The sequence below is a fragment of the Danio rerio genome, chromosome 20 (genome assembly GCF_049306965.1).
Source record: "Danio rerio strain Tuebingen ecotype United States chromosome 20, GRCz12tu, whole genome shotgun sequence".
Classification (NCBI taxonomy): domain Eukaryota; kingdom Metazoa; phylum Chordata; class Actinopteri; order Cypriniformes; family Danionidae; genus Danio; species Danio rerio.
In genome coordinates this window covers 7,723,509-7,741,306 of record NC_133195.1, presented here as the reverse complement: position 1 = coordinate 7,741,306, position 17,798 = coordinate 7,723,509, and the positions used below count along the sequence as shown (strand labels likewise).

At 38.4% G+C, this 17,798-nt stretch overlaps 1 protein-coding gene and 1 long non-coding RNA gene across 7 annotated transcripts in view; one reads left to right on the top strand and one right to left on the bottom strand.

Moving 5' to 3' along the window:
* Positions 1–639: 639 nt before the first annotated feature.
* LOC141379532 (uncharacterized) lies at positions 640–10,572 on the bottom strand. The gene is made up of 2 exons (XR_012396342.1): positions 7,295–10,572; positions 640–2,348 (listed from the first exon to the last, which is right to left on the bottom strand). It is a non-coding gene; the product is annotated as an uncharacterized lncRNA (long non-coding RNA).
* The window catches only part of usp24 (ubiquitin specific peptidase 24), a 746,345-nt gene continuing 729,352 nt past the window's right edge, over positions 806–17,798 (top strand). For all 6 annotated transcript variants that reach the window (XR_012396339.1, XR_012396338.1, XM_073934053.1 and 3 more), the window contains exon 1: positions 806–1,160. Coding sequence is in view for 4 of the 6 variants with exons in the window: in XM_073934053.1 (XP_073790154.1) it covers positions 888–1,160 (273 nt within the window). In the remaining 2 variants the exon portion in view is untranslated. The remainder of the gene's footprint in view (positions 1,161–17,798) is intronic.

Genomic DNA, 17,798 nt, shown 5'->3' with positions numbered 1-17,798 from the left:
AATAGTAGTTGTAATATAATTATATTTATTGGTATAAAAGTTCTTTTTAATTTATGTATTTTAAAGTAATTCTGCTGTGTGATTCTGCCATTGTATTATTTATATGTATGTAAATGTATTTATTTTGTTTATTTTTTATTTAACATTTTAAAATGTTAAAACAAAAAATGTAAAAACTGAGTATTTGTTTCATTATTTATTTGTATGCTTTATTATTTTGTTTTAGTAAGTGTAGTTTAATAGTTTTAATTTTAGAATTTAGTTTTAATTAACATTTTGTAAATTTGTTCTGTGGGTGACATGGTGGGTGACGGTGTCGCCTCACAGCAAGATGGTCACTGGTTTGAGGCCCAGCTAGGTCAGATGGCATTAATTTAACTTAAGTTTAACCTAATTAAATAATAACTTCCTTGGCAACCTACAACTTATCAATCTTACATCAATAGAGCAATTCCATTAAACCCCCATAACAATCATTTTAATACTATATAGTACAAATTTAATTAATCATATTCGACTGATTTTTACAATTTTATTCATTCACAAGCCATGATGTATTTGTATATTAACTTATATTATTATATTTACATCTTACACATGCAATTGTTTAATTGTAATCACCGTTATTTATTCATTTCATTTTTTTTTTTTATTTGGCCTTTATTTTGAAAAATATTCCGGTCTACACCCACACGGCGCTTCTTCGGAGTGTCTGGCTTCACAGGCCTGGCGTGGCCCGCTCTGAGCCCCGCTGCCCTCCGCCTGTGACGGGAATCCATCGTGACAGGATACCAGCAGCACCAGCGACTGTAAACATGGCGGCGTGCACAGCCGGATGCCTGTGCGATGTGCCCCGGTATTGAAGCCCCGACCACCGACACACTTCCATGATGGAGACCGAGGAGGAGCAGCATATGACCACGCTCTTGTGCATGGGCTTCCCAGACCCGGTGGCCATCCGGAAAGCCCTGCGACTGGCCAAAAACGACATCAACGAGGCTGTCGCGTTGCTCACCAACGAAAGCCCGGGACTAGGATACGGCTACGAGCCGATGGAGAGCGGCCCTTCCCCGGGCAGCGGAGATGGCGAGAACAGCGGGCGCACGGTCACCGGAGGGTTTGATCCTCCGCCTGCGTATCACGATGTCGTGGAAAGCGAGGTATGGCTATGAAATAAAGCATTTGCACGGTTGCTTGAGGCGGAACCACTGCTGCTGTCAAAAACCGGAGGGAAAGGCGCGCGCACGGCTTGACCGCCCCTGTTTGTGCATGCATTACCTGTTGTGCGTGAGCGTGCACCACCTGAGGAGAATGTCAGGGTGTTCTTTTTTTACCCCTGCGGTTTTTGTGTGTGCATGCGTTATGAATCGGTTCAATAGAGGCGTTCATTCACATGGCAGCTGAAGTTGTAGGATATTTGAGGGGGGGAGGGGGATGGGTGTTTTGTGTAGCCTTTAAATGCACGGACAGTAAGTTTTATTTGAAAATTGAGCCAGTCATGTGTTTTTTTTTTTGTTTGTTTTTTTGTCCAGATCAATAATTAAACCAGGGTCTTTCTTTGCTAAGCATTGCGCAATAGCCGGAAACGTGTGGCTGATGATTTACGTGTCAGGTTGTTGAAATGTCATGATTTCAGCATGTCAGTTGTTATATTGTATCAAAAGGTGCATGGACGTTATGGAGGTAAAGTTGTCTTTATTCACACATTTGGACTTTCTCCTTAAAAATATGTTTCAGAAAAGATTTCTTTGCAAATTCTAAATAGTGAAATCGTATTAGCAGGCAATGACTATTAAAGTACAGCATTGTTCTCAGGCAAATAAGTGCTAATGTCGTTAATGTTGAAGCCATACTCGCATGTGATTTCAAAGTAAGTTACCATGGTAAACAAAACAGGGAGCGTGTCACAGGCAGTGGTGGAAAGAGTACTGAAACATCATACTTAAGTACAAGTACCATTACTTGCCTAAAATGTAGCAGAGTAAAAGTATCTGTTGTAAATATTACTCAACGTATAAGTAAAAAATAGACCTTTCAAAGGTACTTAAGAGTAGTGAGTATTACACTGTAAAAACCTGAAGCATTTACATGTCATATGGGGATGTGTACATGTAACATTCTGTAGTGCATTTAGTTATGGCCCAGCAGGCACGCAACCTCATAAGATGTTAACATTAGGTTAGATAGGGGGTTTTCAAACTTTTAGGACACACGTCCCCTCCAAGTTTGTCCAATTTCACTCGTGAAAGTCGAAAAATTAAGGATAAAACACCCAAAATTGCATAAGCCTCTGCAGGAAACGTAAATAGCCTGGTGATGCAATATTAAAAAAACACTTCACGTAACACCTTAATTTTACAGGGTGGGCCATTTATATGGATACACCTTAATAAAATGGGATTGGTTGGTGATATTAACGTTCTGTTTGTGACACATCAGTATGTGGCTGTTTCTCAATATGCGTTCTTCAGCGGTCTTGCATCCTCGTGTTCTCGTGCAACGTCATCATCAGCTGCCCAAGTTCAGTTCCAATACTCAAGGCCGCAAGTACGGAGGACGCGTGAAACTTCCCGGATGTGATCTTGATATCAAGGACACAACGATGCAGACTTGAGCTCCGAACTCGCTCTGGAAGTCCCAGAAGTCATTGCGACTGGAGGTGGGAAGCGCTGCATTTTATTTAGATTTATTATTAAAGTTCATAGATATGACTTATTTACATCAGGAGTTTCCCTAAATGAAACGGTGAAAGTAAACATTACCATAAACATCTTAATAAAGGAATAAACACATTAAGGGTGTTTGTTTGCTAAATTCGTATTAAAATCTGTTTTATTCATATTGTGCAACATAGATTTATAATGTTTTTATGCAAAGTATATATTTTGAAAAGGGAAAAACAATAAATCGTTGTATGAAGGCTGTAATGTTTAAATAATTTACCATTTAAAAGACGTGAAGGTCACGTGACCATCAGGAAGAACGCAGCATCCCATTTCTCAAAGGACGCGTTCTCTGCCCTGAGTTCGTTCTTCCGAGGACACCTGGCAAGACTGCTCTCCACAAGAACACAAGTCCGTTCTCTGCGTTCTTGGAATTGAGAAACAGCCTATGTGAGGGGACAAATTTTTCAAGATGGGTGGTGACCATGGTGGCCATTTTGAAGTCGGCCATCTTGGATCCAACTTTTGTTTTTTCAATAGGAAGAGAGTCATGACACATCAAACTGATTGGGAATTTCACAAGAAAACAATGGTTTGCTTGGTTTTAACTTAACTTTATTCTTTCATGAGTTATTTACAAGTTTCTGACCACTTATAAAATGTGTTCAATCTGGGGCCATTCTTCATCTATGGAAACCTCAAGGCCACTGGCTTGAAATTGCTACATGATGATGTGTTTCCTTCTTTATGCACTGAAGGTGGCACGTTCCCTGAGTTTTTCCAGCAAGATGGTGCACCACCACATTATGGGTGTCAGGTCCGAGCATTCCTAGACAAACAGTTTCCTGAAAAGTGGATTGGTCGTCATGGGCCAGCTGAATGGCCCCCAAGGTCTCCCAATCTGACCCCCTTAGACTTTCATCTTTGGGGTCATCTGAGGGGAATTGTCTATGGTGTGAAGATACACCATTGTTTTTCTTGTAAAATTCCCAATAAGTTTGATGTGTCAAATGACTGAATGACTCTCTTCCTATTGAAAAAACAAAAGTTGGATCCAAGATGGCCGACTTCAAAATAGCCACCATGGTCACCACCAGGGATTTACATTAACACCCGCCAAATGCGGGTAGATTTTAGCTTTGGCGGGTTAGACAGTCACTCCCACTAGCCACTTTGGCTGGTTGAAAATAATTTTTAAATTGTCGTTTTCTTAAAAGCAGGGTTTGTCTATAAGAATGACCCAATATGCGTGCAAATGTGATCTTAGAATGGAGAAACAGCAGGACTAAAAAAAATAAAAAATAAATACATAAATAAATAAATAAATAAATAAATAAATAAAATAAAATAAAAAATGCATTCGCGCGAGCAGAAGAAAGCAGATGAATACTGAATGAGAGGATAATCACTCGTACTAACAGCTGATGTGTTGCACGCTTCTGTTTCCTTCCTTGAAGCACGCGTGCCTGGAACGCAACTGTGATCGGATCTCTTTCAAATAGTCAGGCAAAAAAGTAATGCTAATGCACACACAGTCTTGCTGCTTTCAAGAGCTCCAAATGTCTTTTTGTAAGCAGCACCGGTTGCTTTCGCTTTGAACTGATTATTAATTGGCCTTAACCTTGTGATCATCCTTCCATTATAACACAGTATGTTTTTCACCTGCTTTCTTTTGCTTCCGGTTATTTTTGTTTATATGGTTTAATTATCATTTTTTACAACAACATTGCTTTAATATAAGAATAAATCTCCATTTATGTGTAGTTAACTGGTGATCCGAGAGACCTTTAGCGAGGACAGATTACTGTGCATATTTTTGATACATGACAATAATTATTTTTTAAAGTCAATTGCTTTTCTTTGTTTTTTTTTTAAAATAAATGTTTTGTTAAATAAAAAAATATAGTATACAGCTATATTTAGCTTGTTTGACACATTTAAAATTTGTGGCTAAGAAATAATTTTTGTTTGGTGTGGTCAGAGATAAATTAGGTAAATCCTTTTGAGTTCTGAAAAGTCATGTGAATGAAACCATGATCCATTTGCTTATACACGACACACAAAACGTGAAATGAATGAGAAGGCATGTGGACATAACACTAAATCTAAATCAAGTAATTTTAGCATGTCAAAGTCATATTTATGCATATAAAAACATTTTCCCAACAACAAAATTGTGGCTAGTAAAAATGCAGAGTGGCAAGTAATGTTGGAAAGCTACTAGTCACTGTGGCTGGTGATCAAAAAAGTTAAAGGTGCAGTAGGTGATCTGCCAAAATGCTAACCGCTCAGCAAATTACCTTTGTACGGCGGGGAGGGACTGCGATTCAGAGCCACAACCCCTGAAAACGCGAGCGCGCACCGCATCACAACAGCAGACAGACAACCCACTAGTTCAGGTCATTCGCCAGTTAGTTAGTGCCAGCGCCGTGCAGGAATTACATTTATTACTTCGCTTTACATGCTATTTCAGAGCGAATATTCAGAGTAGCATGGTAAACAGTATAGGGAGGCTGTCATTGTTCAAAAATGACCCAATGTGAATATAAAAGTAACTTCAGCTCAATAAAGCAGGTTAGGCGGAATAGCGCTATTTACTGGTGTTTTGTTGTTAAACTAAGTATAAATCTACATTATAGATGCTGTCAAAGGACCTTATGAAACTGAAAATAATCACATCAATCTTTCACCGGGAGATTTTAGTGGCTGTACATCACGTCTGTGCATATAACGTTAAGTCATTCATAACAGAACACGCTTAGCTAGCACAAGCATAACATAAGCTTAGCCTGACTAAAATAGTTTCAAAACAGAACATTACCTGTCTAACAGTAATACTTCAGCCATGGTGTCGTCCTTCCTCCAGTGTGCTAAAGTAACTCCAATATTAATTCAGGTTTTTAAAAGTTTCAATTCAGCATTTAATTTCTCCCGGTCCGTCTGTTGACCGCGCGGCCGCTTTAAGGGCGAATTATACTCGTGCCGGGCTTTACAGTAATCGGCACGAGCTCGGCTGTCCTTCAGCGCCTCCGGCTCCGACTCAGCATCGGCGAGCGTCCCGCAGCTTGCTCATGCGCATGTGTTTGTGATGCAGACGGGCACGTGCTAATGGCGGATTTGCGTGAACAGATGCGCAGAAGTACAAATTTACATAAGCAGTTTGACCTGCTTATCAGAATTATGGGAGATGACTGTCTGACTCTATTTAATTGGATGAACATTTTATTTTTATGCTTTACCCAGAATATAAAAATACATATAAACACATTTAGATCATTTACTGTAATCATTACTATTGGACTGTGAAGAGACTTTCAACCAGCACAACAAAAAATGTTTCTGAAGACAATCCCCTACTGCACCTTTAATGTAAAGCCCTGGGGCCTCATGTACGAAGACTTGCGTGGAAATCTTACTAAAACATTGCGTACGCACAAAGCTGTAAATGTGCGTACGCAGAAAAAAATTCTGATGAAAGCCGAATCTCACGCATATTCTTTTGTACATCTGAATGAACGTGAAACTGAGCGCAACATGCACGAGCACAAAACCCCTCCCTGCCTCCTCCCCCGTATGAATATGCTAATGACTATGCTAATGGCAAAACCCAACGAAAAAGCAAAGGCAAAATCAAGCAAAAAGAGAAACTTTGAACAAAATGTGAAATGGAGGTGCTGCTTTCAGAGGTAGACCGGAGAAAAGCGGTGTTATTTGCAAGTTTGTTCTCCGGAATTAACAACAAAAGAAAAAAATAGAGTGGGAGAGTTTAGCTGATACGGTTAACACAGTTGGGTCTGAACATCGCACTGAGTGCATTTAAAAAAGAAATAGTGTGGTTTATAACTGAAAAATGTTGCGATACCCTTAGCAGTCTCAGTGACGCACCTCATAAGAAGCATGAGATCATGTACAAACATGTTCGAGCGTAAACTCGGCTCGAATCCAATGTCTGATGAATTCTTTCTTCTTTTTTTCCCCGCTGCATATCAGATTTTGCCCACTATTTATCAAGAGAAAGACAAGTAGGAATCATCAATAAGTTTGTGCATCATATTTTATTTGCACATTTATTGAATGGAAATGTTTCTGATTCACGCATGCAAATTCATCTTCAGATAGTGTCTTTATAGCAATGTGTGTGCAGTAGATAGCTCAGATTACATTGGGAAAACAGGCGACCGCTGCAAATTGTGCTTTAATGTTTAGCTGGTCAACTGTATGGTATGGAAATCTTACATACCTACTATATGAACCCGTCTCATACAGCTGCCATTGCAAGGATCAGACACTTTGTAGAGAAGAATTTAACACAACTGCCTCTAGGAGTCGCCAATGGAAATAAAACAGACACGCACAAAAAAATGTGCGTACGCCTGCCAGAAAGCTGCCGTGAACCTGCGCACATTCCCACGTTCAGTTCATTGTTAGTAAATCCAAACGTGAGCGATTCTGAGCGTGAAACCTGGCGTACGCAAAGTTTTTGTGCGTACGCAGCGTTGATACATGAGGCCCCTGGTCACCACCCCTCTTGAAAAGTCTGTCCCCTCACATATACTAATGTGCCACAAACAGGACGTTTATATCACCAACCATTCCCATTTTATTAAGGTGTATCCATATAAATGGCCCACCCTGTATTATTGTCTTATTAAGGCAAATAATAATTTACATGTAAACATATGTCTTATGTCCTGCCGATTTGATTCAGAAGGGCACTTTTTATCAGACACTCACTAGTTTGACTTTCATTCATTTACCGTTATTCATTTTAAAAAGCACCTGCTCCATTTTGATTGTGTATATTTTACTGTAACATATTAACTCTGCAGGTGCCTGATAGTTAGCTTTGGAGCTAATGTTAATCATATTTACTCTAGTGAATGCATAAATATCATCATCATAATTGTGCACGCCTCAATGTCTTGAGCCCCACTTAATAGGTGCCCTGCCGGTAGGGTGCGCCTCACAGTTTAAAAACCCCTGCGTTAGATTTTGGTTGTGATGTCAGGTGACTCAAATTCAAGGTCTAATCAACGTCTAAGGACAACATTATTTTGATGTCCAATAACAACTACAAATGATGTTGATATGTGGTTGATTTTAAGTTGCGTTAGAAAGTGGCCAAAATCCAATGTTGAGCCAACATCTTAAATCATACTGACATTAAACACTGACGTTTATTAGGCAGGTATGGCAACCAAAATCCAACATCTGACAGACGTCATAATGGTAACGTTCACGCAACGTGAAGCTGTGACATCATTAGATGTTGATATTTGGTTGCTTTTAGGTTGGACATTGATGTCGTCGGCCTGACATTGGATTCTGATTTCAACCCGATTTTCATTTCCAAACAAAATGCAATGTCCCCACGACGTTGGGGTACAACATCAATCTAATGTCATGTTGACATCTTGTGCATGCTGGATGTTTAAGGCCATTTCGGTCATCATACAGTAAACATTCTTCTCATCAGTGACGTGCATCTAAACCATACCTGTCAACCCTCCCGTTTTTCCCGGGATTCTCCTGTATTTTACAGTTCTATCCCACTATCATCACGTAAAGGTATTTTCCCGTATTTCTCCCGTATTTTCAGTCATTCTCTGAACAGCCGAGCCTCCCTATATGCAACCCATACCGCCGAACCACCAGGGGTCGCCCCTGGCTCTAAAACGTGAGTCTTCTGTGCTTTCGCTTTGTTTAGGAATGAAAACACTTATAAATAAATATTAAAAACGGCACGATTCCATTTCTTTTTGATTAGAGGTGTCGTCGCCCATCCTATACAATCCTCAAAACAGTCATATAATGGTGCATGACTGTCAGCTGACACGCTCCATGATAGTGATAAACAGATGCTGTTTCCCAAACAGATTCTGTACACACGATTTGAAGCGGAGAGAAAGTCAGGCTTTGGGTGCGTGTTTAAACAGACATATACACATAATTAATAATAATAACATATAAAGATGTCTATCTTGGTGTTTTTTTTTTTTCGAACACAACTAATTTTAACTTAAATGACCATAAAAAGTAAGGAAAGCAGTTGAATGCTTTCATTTTAACGTTAGATGTGTGCATTTTTAAAGTGGCACCTCTTATTTAATGTAATAAAAAAATCGTAATAAATGAGATTCATTCGTTGCTCTTTAATCAGAATGTGTAAGTTATACAGTGGAGAAACGGCTAATGAGATTGAAAGCTTGATTCTATTTCATTATAATAGCTATTAATTTTAATAAGCTGAACTGTTTACTAATGTATTTGCTGCTAATGTAAATATTTATTTTTTTCTTTTGTTAATAATAATTTTAAAATATATTACTGACCATTTAACTGTTTATTTACAATGAAACACCTCCAAATGAAATATTTAGTAATTTTATTTTTTTCACATTCAAATGTTGACAGGTATGATCTAAACAGTCTGGACATCTTTATGGACACTTTTAATGCTTCCAAACGGTTTGTGGTGTTGATGATTATACAGTCACTCACTACACTGACCATAAAGAAAAGTATATCCAACTCTCATCAAATACCAGGCTTATGCTAGTTTTGTTGAATAAAATAAGCAAACAGTGTAAATGAAATATGACAACAAGAAACTACAACCTAGAAACAGCTAGGTGAACGAGTCGCTCATAACGGAGATTTATTCACAAACGAATCCCTCCGATAGAACTAGAAGTAAAAGCAGGAGAGAGGGGGTGTGTTTCAGGGCACTGATTAGATCAAATTTAACAGGGAGAGAGGAAAATACATTTCCATACACAAAAACACACACTCCTTGTCGGCAATGCCCGTGCGGTTACTTATCCATCCAGAAAAGGAATGTAAAATTATCATTTTCGTTATTACGAAAAGTTGATGGTGTAGTGATTATTGTGACAGGCCTAATATTAATGTTAAATTTCAGAGAATATGTCAGCAGATTTATCATCGTTATAACTTTTAAAAATGCAAATTGTAATAATATTTTTGCAATTACCCATTGTGATGTTCCAATGGGGAAAAAAAGAGCAGGACTGATTTCACAATGACCTCAAAATATCTGTTTTGTCAAAATGATCTGCAACAGGGTGGACATGCTTTAACATCTCTTCTTTTAGTTAGTTATTTATCCACATACTCGGCCTGTCCGCCAAAAGTTGATCGTTTTAATTTAAGCAAATACTTGGTCTACATTGCAATGATTAAAATTGTTCTTTCTAATTACATTTGGCAGCGGTTCTTTTTAACCCCAGTCTTTTTTTCCCCCAACAACCATGTCAGATGACATATCTCATGGTCATATTCTAGGATGACAATGGCAAGATTCATTGGGTTTAAACTGTGAAGGGAGGCTTGATTTTTCACACATAAATTGACCACCATTTGACCTGAACTTTATTGAACGTCTTGACGTGCTGGAGGAGACAGACCTCAGGGTCAAATAGTGGAGACTCTAATTAGTACATGACCTCAGCCAAAAAATGTAAGCAACTTTGAAAGCAAAAATGCTTTCAAAGAAAAAAAAAAGTAAAACGTAAAATGAAGCAATGGCATTACGCTCGCTGGAATCAAAGCAAAAAATGGTCCTTTTCAAGCTGAGAGGGGATGATTAGATGGGAAATCATGTAAGCCTACTGTTTCTGTTAGACAGTACTTCATGTGGAAATGCTACTGCAGTGAAGAAATTCAGATGACATTTTGGCCCAATCCCAATTCTTTCTAGCCCCTCGACTTACTTCTTGTCTTGGTTCACAAGGAGAGTTTGGGGTGTCCCAATTCTCTGTGCTTGGAGGCAATAGGGTAAGGAGAAAATGCATGAAGCTGTTCAAACAAGTTTTTTTTAGGACCACAATACAAATGAAGGGGTATGAGGAATGTCCCTGAATAAATCAGCTATAGCAACATGACCACAAAAAAAAAAAAAAAAAAGGTCCTTAAGCAGGGCTGCATAGTGGCGCAGTGGGTAGCACGTTCGCTAGGGTTGGGCGACATGACCAATTTGGCATCATACGATGTCTAATGTGTAACATCGCAATGGACGATGGCATCATCGTCGTAGGCGGGGGGTGGGGCTGATTGTTGTTGGTAAATATCAATTATTCATAACGAATTAATTAATTGTAGCCTAACGTTTTCACTACCTGACCCACATGGTCTAACTATTTTTAATATTGTGTCAAAAATGTGTTTGAATCTAGAATTTAAATATTTTTAAAGTTTTTATAAATTTATAATGAGCAATTTGTCGAGCTGTACCCACATAAATGTCTGCTTCCAAGACATTCTTTTAGCCTCATAACTTAATATTTTGCCGTCACTTCACTGTATTGTTTTTTTAACCAGGTTACTGAAAAACGACTTGCTCACACCATCCAATCAGATAAGAGGAACCGAAAAGTCATATGGTGTTTACGACATCACGAAGATAGCATTTAAACGCTTAAAAGCACAAACTGTTTCTCGATTCTAAGACTGTATTCATGTAAAACTTACAAATAACCGCAGGAAAATTTAACTTTTGAGACAGGGCAGCACAGATCAGGCAAGTAACAATTCTGTCTACTGTACCCAGGGCCTCGCACGCTGGCCACTAGCAATTGGGCTGTCCTTATTGTTGAGCCCTGCATACCTTAGGAACGATGTTGCAAAAAAAAATAAAAAATTTACTGTTTTAAAACCTTAACTTTTTTAAACCCTGGTATACCTTGAAAACGGTTATCGTCCTATGCTGTCCTATGGAAAAGAAAATGAATGAATAATTGAGTACTAACAAGCATCTCAGTAATTGCATGCATAACAATAACAATGTTAATGTGTTACAGTCATGATCTTCAATGATTTCGCTAACCATAGACTCTTGTAATAACTGCTGCAAAATATTACACAACATATTTTAAATTCAGATACTGTTTTTGCAATGACTTGACAGATAAGGCCAGTATGTCAGAAAGGTCTGGAGGCAGAGAATTAACTTTGTTACTGGTATAACGTTGATGTTGTAGAGCTGCTCAATTTTGGAAAAAATCATAATCACGATTATTTTGGTCATAATTGTAATCACGATTATTCAAAACAATTATCAGTTGAAGTCAAAATTATTAGCGCTCCTGAGAATTTAGTTTTTTTAAATAACTATTTCCTAAATTATGTTAAACAGAGCAAGGAATTTTAACAGTATTTACTCTAATATTTTTTTTTCTTCTGGAGAAACTCTTATTTGTTTTATTTTAGCTAGAATAAAAGCAGGTTTAAATATTTTGAAACCCATTTTAAGGTCAATATTATTAGCCCCCTTAAGCAATATATTTTTTTTATTGTCTGCAGAAGAAACTACTGTTATACAATGACTTGCCTAATTACTCTAATTAAGCCTTTGAATTGCACTTTAATTTGAATGCTTGTATTTTGAAAAACATCTAGTAAAATGTTATGTACTGTCATCATAGCAAAGATAAAACAAATCAGTAATTAGACATGAGATATCAAAACTATTATGTTCAGAAATAAGTAAAATAAACTTCTCTCCATTAAACGGAAAATTAATTTTTTGTCGTTTGATTAATGTTGAAACAGGCGGCAGCATTTCGCACTGTCACTTTAATGGTTTCTCTTTCAGTGTCTTTTGATTCTTAACTTGTTTGTTTATTACGCAAATGAGGGTTAATATGAATAATCACTAATCACTGTGTTTTGACACCTATTTGACCATTAAAGCGCTCGTGTTAAGATTACTTAGATGTCTGCGCTCCTCTGCTCGTCTCAGTGTGCGAATGAGACCGAATGCTGACCGCGTGCTTATGTGTGTGCGCGTGTTGCACACACACATAAGCACACGGTCTTTCGCGCTTTTGGTGTATGATGCAATAATCGTTTATCTCGATTAATGGTTTTTCATAATCGATAGAAGCCGAAATCGAAATCGGATTTTCGATTAATTGCACAGCCCTATGTTGTTGTTCTTTTGTGGTTACATTAGGACTGCAAAATATTTGAAAAATTATAACGTGATGTTTTGTTTGTTTGTTTGTTTTTTTGCAATATATATTGCGACAATAATTCTCATAACACAAGATGAGTTAAATATTTCTATTGGGAAAGTATTCGTGATTTACATTTAATTGGGATGATTTTACTGGAACTGTATCTCAGTAAAATATAATAAGCAAATGATGCATTTGAATGTACTGCGATGCAACGGGGCGCCACCTAAAATCTTGCCTAGGGCGCCAAATTGCTTGGGGCCGGTTCTGGCAGCAGGACTGTGGGTGCATGATCATCGCTCTTTGTCCAGTTGTCCAGTCATTTCAAAGGGAATCAATCGCACCAGTTGCACTTTCTCTAGGCACGGTTGCTTCGCGCAAGAAAACGGGAGGGTACGCGCTTTTCAACAGTCGTTTGCATCACATCACCTATGCGTGCAAGTGATCATCCTCTCGTTCAGTTTTTACCTGCTTTTTCAGTTATGTTTGTCAGTCATGCTGCTTCTCGATTCTAAGATCACATTCGCACGAATATTGGGCCATGCCTATTGTCGAATCCTGCTTTTTATAAAACACCAATTTAAAAATGATTTCCAACCAGCCAAAGTGGCTAGTGGAGGTGTCTGTCTAACCTGCCAGAGCTGAAATCTACACATCTCTAACTGTTGTTAATGTAAAGCTCTGAATACAACTGTACTTTGGCCTATTCTGTCAAGTCATTTGGTAAGGATATCAGAATTATAAATATGTTTTCTAATGTTTTATAGTGGTTATTAAGGGACTGTTGTTAGTGAAATTTAGTATTTTTTTTTCTTGAAACATTATTTCTTACCGCAATATTTGAATGTAACAAATTAGATGCTTGTTTGTAGTAAAAATGATTTATTTTAAGAATTTCTAGTAGAAAAAATTCAAGTAGTAAAAATTTTAATTAAAGTAGTAAAAATTCTGTCTTGTTGCTGCTGTAGTCATTGATATCTCTTATACTCCTTTGTTTGTAGTGTGGTCCTGATAAATCTCAGTTTGAAGGGCTATATGGCCCTTCCCTTTACCCCTACGCCTCCAAGCAAAGAAAAAATTGGGACACCTCTACCCCATTCACACAAATGCGCGATATGATGAGGTAAGAGGAAAAGCTAAGGGGTAGAATTAGAAATGTTTTTTTTTTAACGAACACTACGCTAAACGAATTAAAGCAAATGTTAAGACTCAGTGTCTTAATGATGCTCAGTATCTTTGTTTACTCTGGGTCTTGCATGTCACAGGTTGCTATCTCCATGTATCAGGACTATAAATAGTCGCAGCAGTCTTGTTCTGAAGGGTACTGGTACACAGACAGGGTCTCCAGTTACCCAGCCTCTCCGCCCAGCACTGCGCAATGCAGTGAGGGAACAACAAACAACTTGCTCAAATCACAACCAGCGGGATCACATGCACAGTTGCAGAGCTCTGGGTACTGAGCACCAAACACCTCTGAACACTGTTGCCATACAGGCACATGAGCAATTAGTTCATGCATAGGGGAGGCCTGAACCCTCTGAGGTTGTGTGTTTAGCAGGCATCAGGGGCAGAGCACAGGCACCTCACCCCATATGTACCATGGCAACAGGTTTGGAATGTGCCATGTGACCTTACAGCGCCCCAAAAGGCCAGAGGGCTCCTAACAACACAAACTCTCTTCAGTCTCTTTAGATCATGAACAACATGCCAGCCATAAATTCTCAGTGTTTGTTCTAAACAGTCATTTCACAAATGGCAAAAATGATCTGGAAGCCTTGTAAATGTGCACAAAAATGTTTGCTCAGCAAAATTATTATTATCTCCATCGATGCCAGTGAACTTAATCCTGCATTGAAATGTGGACTGGGACATAACAAGTGTCCAGTTACATGCTTGCACGTTTTTTCCATAATCGGAGGCACTCTTATGCTAGACTGTGTGAGATTCTTGACCTTTAAGAACAGTAAACAAGCATACAGACATGAATGCTTGCAGGACCCAGTGGTACAAATATAGCTAAGATTTTCGATAAGTGTTCATTTTCACACCATATTATATTATATTATATTATATTTTATTATTCATTTCTTTTCGACTTAGTCTCTTTATAAATCCGGGGTCGCAACAGCGGAATTAACGGCCAACTTATCCAGCACATGTTTCACACAGTGGATTCCGTTCCAGCTGCAACACATCTCTGGGAAACATCCATACACTCATTCACAGTCATACACTGTGGACAGTTTAGCCTACCCAATTCACCTGTACTGCATGTCTTTGGACTGTGGGGGAAACCGGAGCACCTGAAGGAAACTCACGTGAATGCAGGGAGAACATGTAAACTTCACACAGAAAGGCCAACTGACCCAGCTGAGGCTTGAAAGAGTGTCCTTCTTTCTGTGAGGCGACAGCACTACCTACTGCGCCACTGCGTTGCCTATATTATATTATATTATATTATACTATATTATTTTATATTATATTATTTTATATTATATTATTTTATATTATTACAAGTCAGCTTTTTTATGTTTGTAATACATTTTTGCCTTAGCATTATGTATTTTGTTGCTACATTTTTATGTGTTGATGCTTAAATCAGACTCTCTAGTTTTTTACAATTTTTGTGATTTGTTTTTGTGATTGAAAATGATGTTGTGGTGGCAATTCTTAGGAATTTGAAGAACAATTTTGCGGGAAAAAAAATCTGTCACGTGATTTAAAAAATCAACATAATTAATCAAATCACTCTTTTTTTGTAATTAATCATGAAATGTAATTAATGTAATTAATCATGATTAATCATGAAACTGCGTATTTATTACAAAAAACAAAACAAAAAAAAACAGGCAGTACAGCGCACCCGGTGAGCAAGGGATCCCTTTAGATTCATCAACACACGTTAATCAAATTTGCTTAAACTAAATGTTCTAAAGTATGGCTGTATTTACAAGCAAGGATTCTGACACACTAATGTGAAGCAGACACTTTTACAAAAAAAGGGGCGGGGGGGGGGGGGGGGGGGGTGATGGGAACACGTCAAACTTAATGAAACATTTGAGGGCTCATGGATGCAGCTTAAGGCAAAGGAATGGGCTGTCATTGACAGCTTGCGACTTCATTTGGCACTTTCACATTTACATGGACACCAGTACTCTGCTTTTATGATTAAGATAATACTGATTAAGAGTCTCATGTAAGCAGCGATTTTTGATTACCTTAAAGGATCATGCAAGAAATGCGGAGGTTTTTCTTTTCTTTCGCCATGCGGTATCAAATTCCATTAAAACATCCTGAATGAAAATATGCTTAATGAGAGTGAACTGCTGAACTGCAGTTAAAGTCTAAATATTAAAAATGATACACCCGAAATTGCATGAAACTCTGGGGGAAACGCAGGATAGCCTGGTAATGCAGCATTAATTGTGTTTATATATATATAAATCATGTCAAGTGTGCAATCTGACACAATTACAAGAACAATGGCAAGGGGCTTGACCATGCTTCAGATTTTGACGCCTTCGGGGTGTGAATGAGTTTGCAGTGTTTACTTCAATAATGCCACTAATACTGCATACTCCACATGTCTTTATTCCAATTCTGTTTAGTTCAGTTATGACTTTAGTCGGATTAAGGTGGTCAAAAATCGCTGTTTGGACCTTATGTAGGCCTACAGTTTCATGTTTAACTGAATAAACAGTTAGTAAACACAAGTAATTCTAATTGAACATAGTTAATTTTCATCACCAATTATCTTAGTAGAACAGTTTCTCAAGCAGTTTGTGTTGCATTTTAGAAACAGGAGATGAGCCCCTGTTCTAATGCACCACCTGCCTTGAGAAAGCCGCTCTCAAAGACTTATTATTTGGGTAGCACACATATTCTGAATGCCTTCGGCAGAATTTCAATGAGCCATCTAGATTAAAAAAAATATTCTATGCCCATCTATAGTTTGAATCAAGAATTTTGCAGGATCACAAAAATTTGCTACTTGATTTTGTGTTGGATTCAGCGATAGCAGAAAAACTAGGAGGTCTATTTAATAACTATTTTATTTAATCGAATTGTTATTTACTTTTATATTCTTAATGTTTTCATTTAATGTGTTGGGACTTATTTAGACAAAAATAATGTTAACTTTTAATATTTATTATAGTGTATAATAGAACAAATAGTTTCATTTCTTATTTTGTTATTTATAGTAAAGCAGCAAAACAAACAAAACTGTAACCATTTTGGCATCTTGGAGGCATATTGGTGAGGGCGTACTCAAACTATAGTTGCCTTGAACCGGGCTGAAGCATGCTTGTCCTCCCTCCTGTCTTCCCAGACGGTCCGCACTCACATTGCATTCTAGCCTGAGCACGCTTATGTCATCGATGGTGCGCTGTTCAGTTTAAGAAATGCTTTCGCTCAGTACAGTGGATTTCTTTAGTTATAACGGTTTAGTAGTTTGATATGCAGTGACATGCAGCCAAATATTTCGCTGAACAGATCAGCCACTTTTGACGCTTAAGCCTGATTTATACTTCTGCGTCAAACGCCGGCGTATGCTACGGTGCTGACACATAGCCCTTCGCCGTGGCCGTCGCCGTCACTGACGTGCACCACTCAAAAAATGTAACTACACGTCGCAACGACGCGTAGCGTAAGCTCTGTGATTGGTCGGCTTGGTGGCGCTGACGAGTCTGGGCGGGACCGAGAGCCGCGCGAATGGCATGAGCGATTGTTTACAAGTGTGGAGTCCCGTGAAGGAGCTCCGGATGGAAAGTTTTGTTTTGTGTTTACCTCATAGTTAAAGTTGTTGCACGTCCGCCGGTTCCTGCCTCAAAATGAGCGAGTTTGAGCCACTTGTACATCCCGGAAGTGTTCAGGAAAAGCAAAAAAGCAGCGAAGAAACTCGACACAGAGAAACAATTAGACCTCACTGCCAACTAGCGTTTCAGAAGTGTTAATGCAGACCGACAGAGACAGCGCACAGAAGTATAAATGCACAGCCACGCGCGTTGCATGCGCCGTGGGTTACGCCGGTCACCTGACGCAGAAGTATAAATCAGGCTTTATAAACAACCATAAAGCCCTTGTGCTGCAGGTATTAGGAGGTTTGCTGGAGGTGCAGCAGTTATAAACTGTCATAATCTATGACCGTTTGCGTTTA